The sequence below is a fragment of the Calypte anna genome, chromosome 8 (genome assembly GCF_003957555.1).
Source record: "Calypte anna isolate BGI_N300 chromosome 8, bCalAnn1_v1.p, whole genome shotgun sequence".
NCBI classification, from domain to species: domain Eukaryota; kingdom Metazoa; phylum Chordata; class Aves; order Apodiformes; family Trochilidae; genus Calypte; species Calypte anna.
Genome location: NC_044254.1, coordinates 13,448,325 through 13,461,102, shown reverse-complemented (window position 1 = coordinate 13,461,102; position 12,778 = coordinate 13,448,325). Strand labels below are relative to the sequence as shown.

Genomic DNA, 12,778 nt, shown 5'->3' with positions numbered 1-12,778 from the left:
TAGGTCTGTTAATAGTATTGCTGACTTCAAAGGGAAAATTGACCTGTTCTTAAAATGCTAATATAATTTGTGCTGCAAACTGATCTGAGTATATTAGATCTTATTAGCTAAGTATTGAAATACTGTTTCTCATTTTAGATCTCTTTAGTGAATAACTTCCTGAAATATGGTCTAAATGAATTGAAACTTTGCTTCCGAGTAAGACTTACCAGATACCTCTATGAGGAGTACCTTAAGTAAGTAACACCTTGTTGACATTCACAGCTTTTAAAACTTAAATGGATTGTAATAAACCTCAATAATTTTAAGAACATAGTAAGAGGGTAGCAAGGTGCTTAATAGGATAGGTATACTGTTCATAAAAGGCTTTTGCTTGCTAAGGATGAATGGCTTATTCAAGTTTTACATGGCACAGATAAAAAGACAGCAAAGTTGACTCAATTGTGAATAAAAAATTATGCACTGCACTGCTTCCATTACTGGGTCAGCTACCAATATACATCAGTTGCTTTTATATATGCTAGTAATCCTGTAGACTGTATTGGATACATGAACTTGAGTAGCTGCTTACATCCTTCTGCATTGAATTTTGGTTGTCAGGTGTGCTGATGCAGAGCTTTGAGGGTTTTCTAACTCCAAGTACAGCAGTATTGTACAAAGAAGTGTGGGCCTGAGCTTCAACTGAGACATCCTGAAGTCTTAACAGCTCTGCATGATGTGGTCTTGCAGAAGCAGAAGTTATGTTTACACTATGCAGTCATTTAACCTTGGCACTACTTTCCATCTCAATTGTATGAAGCAAGGGGATTCAAATTAGGGATACCACACAATGTATTTTTCCTGCCACTTAGCTGTTGTTTTGTTCTGTTTCAGATCATATACATACTACAAAATGGGAAATCTGGACAACAGAATAGCTAATCCAGACCAACTCCTTACACAGGATGTGGAGAAGTTCTGTAACAGTGTAGTGGACCTGTACTCAAACCTTAGCAAGGTAAGTGTTTTCAGAAAGAACTTCGAGTAATAACTCGGGATGCTTAGGATATTTTGTTGGAGTTCAAAATAGTTGATTGCATTTTTATGAGTATTGCTTGGAATATAGTGCTAAAAACATGTAGGATATTTTTTCCCAGTCTTTGGTTTTCATGATCTCTACTGGAGTGCTGTTGAGGGTTGTTATAATGTGTATTAAATTTTATTTCAAAGACCTTACTGCTTGCTTTTGCAGTTGAGCGGTGATGATTTCTCAGCTAGCTACATTTTGGAAGAAAACCAATGGCCAGCTTTTAGTTAGACATGAATATTATTTTGGGTAGGGAGATGGATGTGGTTGAACCAATATCTGTTCCTGGTGTAAATTTCTGGGGTTTAAGTAGAATACTGTGGAAATTTTTGGACTGTGTTTTTTTATGCTATGTTGTTCATTCAAGCAGAAGTAGCAAAATACAAGCTGATGTGTTTAGAAAACTTCTGATTACAAAACCTCTAGTTTAGCTTCTCTAACTTTGAGTGTATGGAACAGGATGCTTGCAGATTGGAATATATCAGGTGCTTAGCTAACTGTGTTGCTTTATCCTTCTGCTCAGTATTTTTCACAATTACTTCAGTTTAGTAATTAAGGAGTCTACTCTTTGCTTAGTGAGCAGAGTGTTGGAACAGACCTGAAATAGTGAGGTACTTTGATATACAGTATGTACTTTTTTGTGAATATTATGATGTTTCTAAGTTCAATCCTTGAGTGAATGTCTCCAGGAAAATGTAATGTGACTGAGATTCTTTTTTTGTTTGTTTAGTATTTAGTTTATATAATAAGTTAACCAGTATTGTGCTTTTAATGCAGAGCTATCGTTGTTCTTGGGGTGACTGGTGGTTTCTGGAACCTTTACAATTTTTTTTTTGTTGATGTTCTAATGCTTTTTTTGATGTTTCTTCTACAGCCTTTCTTGGATATAGTTTTGTATATCTTCAAGCTAACAAGTGCAATAGGAGCTCAGGTAAATTGAGTGGGTTTTATAGCATTGGAAGCAAATTTTCCCTTCTTTGGCTTTAGCTTTGTACCTGTTTAATTTGATGAAAACTAGATGTTAATTATAGATCCATGCATGATTTGAAGGCATATACTGAAAATAGGCTCTTCAACTTAAATGTTTTAAATGCATTAGTGTCCTCTATCTGGAGGCAAACAAAATACTAACCTGAATTTGCAGGGATTCAGTCAATGATTTGAAGAAACAAGGAAGTTATTTGTTTTCTTCTAGCATTTACTTGGGAATCCCATTTAGTACAGTGTCTTTTTTCATTCTTGTATTTTGCATGACTTTGTTTAAAAAAGAGGGTAAGTTTTCTGTTTCTTTGCAGCCTCCATGAAAGTGAGCCATTCCTTAAACTGAGCTGTGTTACCATTGCATTCCCCCCAATAAAATTAATTATTCTTCAGCTTAGTAAAATTGTTTTAACAAAAACACAGGGTTTGATGAGAAGTGGGACACGAGATGTAGACTTTGTCAAAACAGACTGCAGTAAGGCTTAGCAAAACCTAGTCTTGAATGTTTTTGCATTATCTCTTATACTTAGAACTATCAGAGGCAGTCTGCCAAATTTATTTATGCCTTAAGTTTTGTGCCATGCCACACTTCAGTAATATTTAAGCATTCTGCATGGGAGCCCTGGTCTGTTGAAGCTTTGAGGCAGAAGAATGAGATCCCTACCAGGACTGCTTGAGAGAAAAAGGAAATGTGCTGGAGATGTATGGATCAAAGAAGGAAACAGGACTGGAATATTGACTATTATGACACTAGCAAATACAGAGAGAGACAATTGGGTAAAATGATAAAGATTAAATGAGGAAGGACCAGGAGAATACTAATTAAATCAGCAGCTAGGATAGTAGCACAAGGAGATTGCACTGGGTGGTGATAAAAACTTGAGTAGAAGGCTTGGCTGGAAAGGGGGTCTGTGAACAGAGAATTAATGAAATTAGTGAAACAGTACCTACAACACATAAGAAAGGAACATGATGTGTAGTGAAATGAGGCAACCAGGTGCCACTAATTACCAGGAACAGGTGGGCTTAACACAAGCTCATGCCTACTACCTGGTAATTAGTGGCACCTGGTTGCCTCATTTCACAGCAATGATGGGAATTGGAAAAGTAATTGAATTAATAAGGTAGATACATGGGAGGTAAGAATCCAGGGATCGATGCTTTTTTGGGAATTTTGCGTACAGATGTTGTAATTTGAGACCATCTAGATGGTAAGGGTTTTTTATATATTCACAGGGTCCAGCTAGTATGATGGCATACTTGATTATTTCGGGGTTTTTCCTTACACGTTTAAGGAGACCAATTGGCAAGATGACCATTATAGAACAAAAATACGAAGGGGAGTACAGATACGTCAACTCGCGGCTTATTACAAACAGGTATAAATTTATTTTGGCAAGAAATGTAACGAAGTCATACTGTGGTGTAAATGGAAGCTGTATGTTAAAGTATATTTGGAAAGTGCTTGTATCTTTGTTCAGATTACTATTAAATTATATGTGCATTATGTTCCCAATTCAAAAGACAAAGTGTAGCTGGGGTATAATCTTCTATTCCACTGTTGTGAACTCATTTCATATGGTGAGTGATTCATATTTTAGTGTTTTATGGCTGATTTTTTTTCTAAGACTATCTTTAACAAAGTGAAGTTGCATTCTTTGTGGATTTTGTTTTTTTGTTTTTTTTATTTTAGTGAAGAAATTGCTTTTTATAATGGCAACTTGAGAGAAAAGCAGACTATTCACAGAACCTTTCGTAAGCTGGTAAGTCTCTTGTATTTTAAAACATTTCAAGCAAAATTTCAATTAATTTTATGGCCATTCTTGACATATTAATAAAAACCAATTATGGTGGCTTGTTGTTTATACCGCTGCGGTCATTAGATCTAAAAATAAATAGGCTATAAGCAGAAGACAAATTTCTGGTATAATGGTCTTCCTCTTGCCACTTACCTCCTTTTCACCCACCACACTTTTCTCTTGCTTAGTTCCAAGTGTGGGTTGCTTTGATGTGGAGTGCAGGTTTTTGCTGGTAGGGCCACTTGAGCAATGCTTGTAACAGTCAGAGGTGTGTTGAGGTATCTGTGCCTTAGTGAAAAATAACTGGAATCAAACTAATCAAACAAAGTAATATAAGGTATTAAAACAGGTACTGATAGAATTTGACCTTTTTTCTTCTGTAATATACCAGGTGGAACACCTGCATAATTTCATCCTGTTCCGGTTCTCTATGGGATTCATTGATACGATCATTGCCAAATGTAAGTGTTCACTCAGTGCTATTGGGTTGCTATAAATAACAAAATCCCAACTTTTAGCTGAGAGTTCTCTTTTCTTATGGCTTCAATTAATGTGTAGCTTAATATGTACTCTTAAACTGCAGACCTTGCCACTGTGGTTGGTTACCTGGTTGTTAGTCGTCCATTTTTGAACCTGTCTGATCCTCGTCATCAGAACAGTACTCATGCAGAGCTCCTGGAGGTAAGTAGGCCAGAATTAAAATGACTTTCTGAATTTAAATTTTATTAGTCCACATAAAGAAACTTTCTTCTACTCTAGGATTACTACCAAAGTGGAAGAATGTTACTGAGAATGTCTCAAGCTTTGGGCAGGATAGTCCTAGCTGGCCGTGAAATGACAAGATTGGCTGGGTAAGCTTAATAGTATTTTTATAAAATAGTCTTTCTTCAAGTTATGTTGGTGCTGTGTCTTACCCCATTTTAAGGAATTAGAAACATTTTATGCTGAAACATAGCTGTAGATATGCTAGCAATGTCCACTACTAATTTAATATCTGAATAGTAGCAGCATACAGTTTAGATGTTTAATTAAAAAAGCACAAATGCTCATCAATTTGTATATTGATTATATTGCCTATTACAGGAAAAGTTTCCTGTAAATATTATGAATTTTGGACAGCCTCTGTGCAACTCTAAAGTGTAAACATACAGTTTCTGTGCTGGGTTGAATAGCTGTCATTTTGATAGTTTAACAGAGTACTCATTAGAAAGAGTACTCATTAGAGCTTCTATGGATTTCTAAAACTTCTAAAGCTTAATTACTTACAGTTCTCTTTTTCCCCCTTAGTTTCACAGCTCGAATTACAGAATTAACACAGGTTCTGAAGGACTTGAATAGTGGCAAATATCAGCGTACCATGGTATCACAAGAAAAAGGTAGGTGTGACATAGTATGCAATATTATCTCTATGTAGTGTTGCAGTCTCTAATATTCTTTTCTTAATTTAAGATACAGATAAAAAGCAAGCTTTGCCTTTGATACCTGGATCTGGAGAAATTATCAACACTGACAACCTTATCAAGTATGTTTACAAAGTTTCCACAACCTCATTGTTTTTAATGTCTAGATTTTCAGTCTTTCCCTCTATGACTATTAACAGATATTTTACTACATATCATTGCAATATGCAGATGCTGTTGTACTATAATTTTAAAATAATTCCACCTCACTCCCACAGAGCATTTGTATTGTGTAAATCAGTTTTTGTTATCTTAAAAGAAGACTGTCCTTCCTGCTGTCCTTTGGAGTATGACTTCCTGGACCATTTTCTAAACACTTAATCAAGAATCTTAGAAATATGCTGGTTACAGATTCTTTGCCATTATATCATTCAGCTGTAAAAATTATGGCCAAACGTGTGTTCACTTGAAAAATCTTGCCTGTATTTCTGTATGCTTGGATGGTTCATTACTGTAGTAAAATTGCAATCAATTCCTCAGTTTGGTGCAATCTCAGGAATGTAGTATTGACATATTTCATACTACTGAAAAGCATATAGTAAAGCCAGTTAAGAGATTAATAACTTCAGTCTGGTTCAGTGTGGAAAGCAGATAGTGGAGTAAGGGGTTGGGGGTGGTAGGGGAAGTGTGTGGAAGAAAGAAAGGGGATAATAGTTATTATTTTAATAAGCAAGTGGGAGATGGGCAGAGAAACCATTCATTGTGCATCCTAGAACTAAAGAGGTACTCTTTCACTAGCAGATTTAAAATAAAGTGCATCCTTCAGTGTAGGTTTATATCCACAAGATGCTTGAAAGACCAGAGGCTTCAGAAAAAAACATATGAAGGAGAAAAAAATTATCTGTAGCTGTTTGTTAAATGCTAAATTATCACTTTCCAGAATTTTCCTTAGCTCTTAATATTTGAAAACAGGGACAGAGTACTCAATGAAGTACTGCTGAAGCCTTGTCCTATGCCTTAAATCTCTTTGTGAGCATGCGGTCTGCAGTATTTAGCTGCTTTGAGGCAACTACTGGTTTTTAGTTTTGTTTTTTTTTTTTCCTTTGTTGTATTGCAACATTCAAATAGGTTTGATCATGTTCCATTGGTGACACCTAATGGAGATATTTTGATTCAAGACCTTAACTTTGAGGTAAGTTTTTTAATATTATAGATAATGACCTATTTATTAAATTGTAAGGTTTATACAGCAGTTTCAGAGGTAATCTGATTTATTAAAAATGTGCAAGCAAGAATGAAGAAGTTCTTATATATGCTCAAATCTGAACAAAAGTAATCATATTAGTTTAATAGAAAAAAGCAATAAGCTCTTAAAAATATTGTTACAAGTGTGTTTTCTTTTAGCTGCACTTGGTGCTAAACTAGTTGGAAAAAAGTTAATTATTGGTGGAAGTTACTAATTGCAGTGTCAGAAAGCAGTGGTGATACCAGCTTGTCTTACCGGTTGTAGAAGCCTTCAACAGTAGTTTCTTGCTACCCTTTTAATGCTTGCTTTGCATTTTTAGGTTCGATCTGGTGCAAATGTTCTGATCTGTGGGCCAAATGGGTGTGGGAAGAGCTCGCTTTTCCGTGTCCTTGGTGAGGTAAGGATATTTTTTAAAATAAACAGAGGAGAATCCAAATTACTGTCGAAACTGGACTTTTTTGTCAAGTTTAAACCTTTTTGTTGTTGCAGTTATGGCCTTTATTTGGTGGGCGTTTAACAAAACCTGTACGAGGAAAGTTGTTCTATGTTCCCCAGGTGAGGCAAAGTACTTTAGTGGATGATAGTGTTCTCTTTTGTCCTGCTTTGACTACATTAAGAAATATTTGACGTACATTTTTGTTTCTAACTCTACCTCAGAGACCATATATGACTCTAGGAACGCTCAGAGATCAAGTTATATATCCAGACACTATAGAAGATCAGAGAAAGAAAGGAATTTCTGACCAGGTAATAATAATTAGTTCATTAACACTTTGTCTTAAGATGAGAAATGCTTCAGAGTTAAAAATACTGAAACTGCTACTGAAACTGTCTTTAGTTTCTTTCTAGTGCTTATCAGGGTTAGTTGTACATCAGTGTAACCCTTCGCAACCTTTTTCAGTTATTTCTGTAAGTTCACTTAAGGTCTTTTTTTCACTCATGTTTCAATAAAAGGTGTTGAAGGAGTACTTGGATAACGTCCAGCTGGGTCAAATCTTGGAACGTGAAGGAGGCTGGGATAGTGTTCAGGACTGGATGGATGTACTCAGCGGGGGAGAAAAACAGAGAATGGCAGTATGTCTCAAAACCATAAATGCTTAACATACAGGACATAGATCAAAAATATCTGAATTATAAGCAGTTGTTGTTTCCTAAATACTAGTATTTTATTTATAAGAAACACCCAAATTGTGGAATACCTGAACAACCAGAAAAAACCCTAAAATATTGTTTATTGAAGTCCAAATTTAGTAAGAAATGTTGACTTTTTACCATTCCTTATTATTCAAAAAGAAATTCCAATTTTTTTTCTAAAAATAATGTAAAGATAATATACAGCTCTCACATTTTCATGCTTCAGTGAGTGCTAACTTAAGAAGTACCCTTGCCAGAGAGAATTTTTGGACACTAATTCTTAGTTTAACTTCTAGCACTGTTACTGGTTGTAGTTCTGTATCCACAGCAGCTTTTTGATTTGCATTCCAGATGGCAAGGTTATTCTACCATAAGCCCCAGTTTGCAATTCTGGATGAGTGTACCAGTGCTGTTAGCGTTGATGTAGAAGGTTACATATACAGCCACTGCAGAAAGGTAAGCTCCTGTTTCTACAACTGTATCTCTGTAGGTTAAGAGGAAACCTAAAATGATACAAGGTTCACTCTTTCTTATGCCAAGTGCAGATTAAAAAGAAATATAAAAAAAAGCTTAGAAGAAAATACATATTAGAATTCTGCGATTATTTTTTAGTCTTAGGGTAATTTAAATGTATGTCTGACTTCTGTTCTTTTCCAGACAAACTCGTAGTATAAAATTTTAGATTATTTGATATTCATTTTACATTCTTTTTTTGTGGTTTGAGAGGTTTCTTTTGGCCAAGGTAGAAGAAGTGAAAGGCTGAAAATTAACGTTTTCATCAGTTTTGAGATATGAAAAGCCAAACGCTCTAGCAAAACAAGATAGAAACCACTTGCTTTTTTTTCCTTTTTTACTGCAAAATCTTGTATTAAGGCTACAGATCTGTACTGTTAATAGGAAAGTTTGGAAGGTTGTGCTTATGAATTTTAAGCTCTTCAGCTGATACTGAAAAATAAGTAAAACCTAACGCATGAGGAAAAAATTAATTGGCTTATTGTGTTTTTTTTTTCCTTTTAGGTTGGCATCACTCTCTTCACTGTCTCCCATAGAAAGTCACTCTGGAAGCATCATGATGTGTGTATTCTTTGTTTTTGATAAAGAGTATCTGTAGGTGGTAAGGGGTTCCAGTTCAAGGTGTTCTTATTTTAGATCTTAATAGTTCCAAAGTTTTATTTTCATAACCCAGTCGCACTATTTCAAATTTTCTTACATTTCTGGTTGTGAAGGGAAAAGTAACCAAAATTTCTAAGTTTATCTGTAAAAATAGTCTCAAAAATATGGCAGGCTCACTAGGTACTTTTTTCTTAGCCTCAAAAACCCTTGAACTGGAATCCAGTTAACAGCTTGGAGCTCCTGCTTTCAAGATACCTGATCTGTCTATTCATTAAAAAGTTAATCTTTTTACATTTTGTTCAAACTATGACTATTATTTTTATTACTTTTTATGCACACACACTGTATGTGTGGGAAAAGTACTGAATTAATATACAGGGATGAGTATCTATATTGAGTGTATTGTCTCAAAGCCCAAGACAGCAATGTTAAATCTAGCATGACTACTAGCAAACTGATGGATGATGTGATCAATAATAGTTCAGCTATTTCTTCAGAGGTATTTTAATTTAATGGAACATGAGAAGTTTACTGCATGGCTAGCTGAGTAAAATTTTGCATTGAAATGTTATTTAGGCTATCATAGAGCTGGTAATTTTCAGATGATTGATAACATTCTTTTATTTCAGTTTTACCTGCATATGGATGGCAGAGGGAACTACGAGTTCAAGAAGATAACTGAAGACACAGTTGAATTTGGATCCTGAAGTCATAAACTGAAGTGCTACAGAGACTGAGGATTACAGAAAGCATGTAGGATGGCAGACATTGTACAATAAAACTACTCAGCTTGTTTTATTTTTAAAAATAACCAGGATGACCCAAAACAAGCTGTTAAGCGTTTACTATTATGTAGGATATTGCTAATTGTGTATATGTTGGTTTAATTATTGATATGTACTAAGAATGTCCTTATTCTTGTGGTTTAAAAACCTGCCTGAATTAAATTGGGCTTAAATCAGTGTAACCTGATTCATCCTGGGATGCAAACCATTTGAAATCAGCTGATTTGACTTTTGTAGACCTTCTTTCCCTTCAGTGAAAAGCCCTGTTAAAATTAGGGTTGCTACCTCGCTTGTTCCTGCAAAGCAGTCTTGGATTTTTGCTCTCTTCTATGCATATTTCTGAGTTACCTTGCATTGTGCAGGACATTCTCCCATCTTCAGATCTCTGTGTCCTGTTTAATGAAAGAGCCTTTTTCTTGAGCAAGCCTTGTGGTGTAGCCAGTACAACCTTGCTGATAAAGGAAGGACTGAACCGAAAAGACAGTTTCTCCTGCTAAAAAAAAATAAGTTTGTTCTTTTCTGGGTTTTGCATTTTCTTTAACATCAGTCTCTCCATGCAATTCTTCCTGCTGCTCAGCAGTTCCATTCTCTACCAATTTAGCAAGAGCTTCATCCATCCACCACCCTGGATGCCCTTTTTGTCAGAGAAATACTGTGGCAATGAGTAGTTGAGAGAAGGTTGAGGAAGGGAAGGACTGACAAAAAAGAGGTGATACTCCTTGCATCAAGCAATCCTGTGACTGTTTTCAGCTCTGAAATTAATGTCTTTAACAAATAGAAACAGAGCAAAGAATGTGGATCCAATCATTCTTCTCTTGAAATCAGTAGTGTTTAGAGGGGATTAAAAGTGTTAGACTGAAGTAGCAGACTGTCTGTCCTGTGTGCATTCAGTCCTGTAATACAACAGAAAATTGGATTTTCTCATCGTTTTAGCTGCCCTTGAGGTCTGAGTTTGAAAGCAAGTGTTAAGGGTGCTTCCTGTTTGGTCTTCTTGGCTGTGAAGCTTAAAATTATTTTATGCTTCACTTGTATTCTCTTACTTGACATGAGGTTTCTTGATTTCTGATATGATTCACTAGTGATTCTTGCTGCTGTCAGAGGATCTCTAGTCCATGCTGGTTATCTTGTTGCAGCTGCCAAATCCCCTTGGAGAAACCAAACTTTTTCATTTACTGTAATTGTGTTTTCCATACAAATTATTACTGTGGTTGCCATATGACTTTGACAAACATAAATGCAGCAAGTTGATTTTTGTGATCAAGGAATAGGAAGGTATAATTCAAACTGAATCACTTGTTTAGGTTTTAAAACAAATTACAGTATCTGTACAGTGAAGGTCTAGTAATTTTTTTTAGTGTTCCATGTAAGATACAATATATGAATGCACTACATGAAGGCATGCATAAAATATGCAATAAATCTGTTCTCTGTCATCACAAGTTAAGGTTAAAACCAACTTTTTATAAAATGGATACATACTTGGATGCTCTGATGTCTGTTAGTTTTTACCCAGTTTGATAAGTCATCTCTCTTGCTAAAATTGCTGTGTGTTAATATTTTTCCTCTTACAATAGTTCTGGCCCGTACCTGACAGTGCTACTATTCTTCCATAGTACTCAAATGCAAAAAGCTATCCTGGTATAAGGATATAGTGACCACAGTTGATTCATAGTATGAAATGAAAATCAAAAAAGCCTCTCTGAATTGTTGTGTACTCAATAGAATAAGGTACCAGAATACATTTTTGAGCTTGGTCCACAAGAAGGCTAATAGGTATCTTGTCTAACTCATTTTTTTCTGTGGACTCAGATTTTCACATCAGCCATAGCATAGCAACTAGCAGCACCTTGTATATGAGGTGGTAGTATTTTTTAATTGTAACCATGAAAATAAGGATGCCAGATAGGTTTGGTTTTTGGTTTTGGTTTTTTTGGTGAATGTTCTCAGCACACATACAACTTCTTCCCTTGGAAGGGATCTTTTAGTAGCCTTTTAGAGAGAGAAATAAAAAAAACTATACAATGAGAAAGTTGCTATTAATCTTTGTGACAAGCAGACTTTGCAGTGAAGTAGTGAACCTGGGATACTTTTGTTTTTAACACTTGCAAGCAAAACCTCTTACAGCATATTTATATACTACCCCAGCAGCCAGTCCTAAGGTACTTTACAATTCAATTGGTTTATAACAGAACTTTGTGTAGTTTCAGATTTTTATTAAAAACAAAAAAGAATTTAAAAATCCAGCTCTGTAACCAAGGAGGAATAGGTTTGTCTTTAGATGCCATGAAGTTCATTGAAACTGAGGATGCATTCTCTCCTTAGAGGCAGGATTTAGTGTTTCTAAATATCCTGGAAGAAAAATATTCATCTGCACTTGCTTGTAAGAGAGGCTTATAAAGAAAGTCTTAAAAAGAATGATATATTAGAATGAAAATTCTTAAAAGGCCTTAAAGTAGTTTGAGATTGACTTGGTCTAATGAAAGGGTGTGAAAAATCTGATGAAAATGATCCTCCAAGTCTCAGTTCTGTTGCAGAATTGCACTGTGATACTGTATTTTAGCTCTTAGGTCTTTTTAATAGCACAAGTTGAAAGTTTGAAAACTGGAATGCTGAACTATCTGAGTAAGACAAAGTACTGATGAGTATTTTCAGTCTCAAACTGCTGGTGCTTTGAAGATGGTACTGGTAATAGTCAGGTGGTTGCATTTCAACAGTGGTGGGAAACATTCCTGTATGTAAATACTGTAAAGTGCTTTGGAGGGGGAAATGGCGCTATATAAATGTAAGACATTAAGTGCCTCTGAAATAATAATAAATCTAAAGATAAAATCTGTCTAGGCTTCTTATGTTTCTTGATGATGTGATCAAAAATATTGTAACAATACAGAGAGAACTAATTTAGTGATTGTTCTATATGAATCCAGCCTCTGTGGCCTAAATAGTTACCAGTCCAGCACCTAATAATTGATGCTCTGAAGTGTTCTAGAGATGTGAAAAAAAATTTTAAGCTGTCTTATCATCATGATAGGAGTTTAAAATCTACTGTTTATATATAATTGTCATACGTAGTAGCAGATGTCCATTGTAATGATCACCTGTAATCCAGCTCTGGAAGATAGGGGGGGAAAACATACCTCGGTTTTCTAGAAAAAATAAACTATAAATTATCTTCAATAAGAAAATAGACACTGCAAGTTCAAATTTCTGCTTTTAAAGCTGCTGTTCAAAGTGCTTATTTCTATGTATAATTAATT

General features: G+C 35.2%; 1 protein-coding gene across 2 annotated transcripts in view; it reads left to right on the top strand.

Moving 5' to 3' along the window:
• The window catches only part of ABCD3 (ATP binding cassette subfamily D member 3), a 30,869-nt gene extending 18,512 nt beyond the window's left edge, over positions 1-12,357 (top strand). For both annotated transcript variants that reach the window (XM_030455022.1, XM_030455023.1), the window contains exons 6-23: positions 139-236; positions 874-997; positions 1,941-1,997; positions 3,284-3,426; positions 3,741-3,810; positions 4,238-4,307; positions 4,430-4,527; positions 4,606-4,697; positions 5,134-5,222; positions 5,296-5,368; positions 6,375-6,438; positions 6,812-6,889; positions 6,982-7,047; positions 7,150-7,239; positions 7,447-7,566; positions 7,978-8,082; positions 8,644-8,700; positions 9,369-12,357. In XM_030455022.1, the coding sequence (XP_030310882.1) occupies positions 139-236; positions 874-997; positions 1,941-1,997; positions 3,284-3,426; positions 3,741-3,810; positions 4,238-4,307; positions 4,430-4,527; positions 4,606-4,697; positions 5,134-5,222; positions 5,296-5,368; positions 6,375-6,438; positions 6,812-6,889; positions 6,982-7,047; positions 7,150-7,239; positions 7,447-7,566; positions 7,978-8,082; positions 8,644-8,700; positions 9,369-9,446 (1,572 nt within the window). In that variant the 3' untranslated portion in view covers positions 9,447-12,357. The remainder of the gene's footprint in view (positions 1-138; positions 237-873; positions 998-1,940; positions 1,998-3,283; positions 3,427-3,740; positions 3,811-4,237; positions 4,308-4,429; positions 4,528-4,605; positions 4,698-5,133; positions 5,223-5,295; positions 5,369-6,374; positions 6,439-6,811; positions 6,890-6,981; positions 7,048-7,149; positions 7,240-7,446; positions 7,567-7,977; positions 8,083-8,643; positions 8,701-9,368) is intronic.
• The last annotated feature ends 421 nt before the right edge of the window (positions 12,358-12,778 follow it).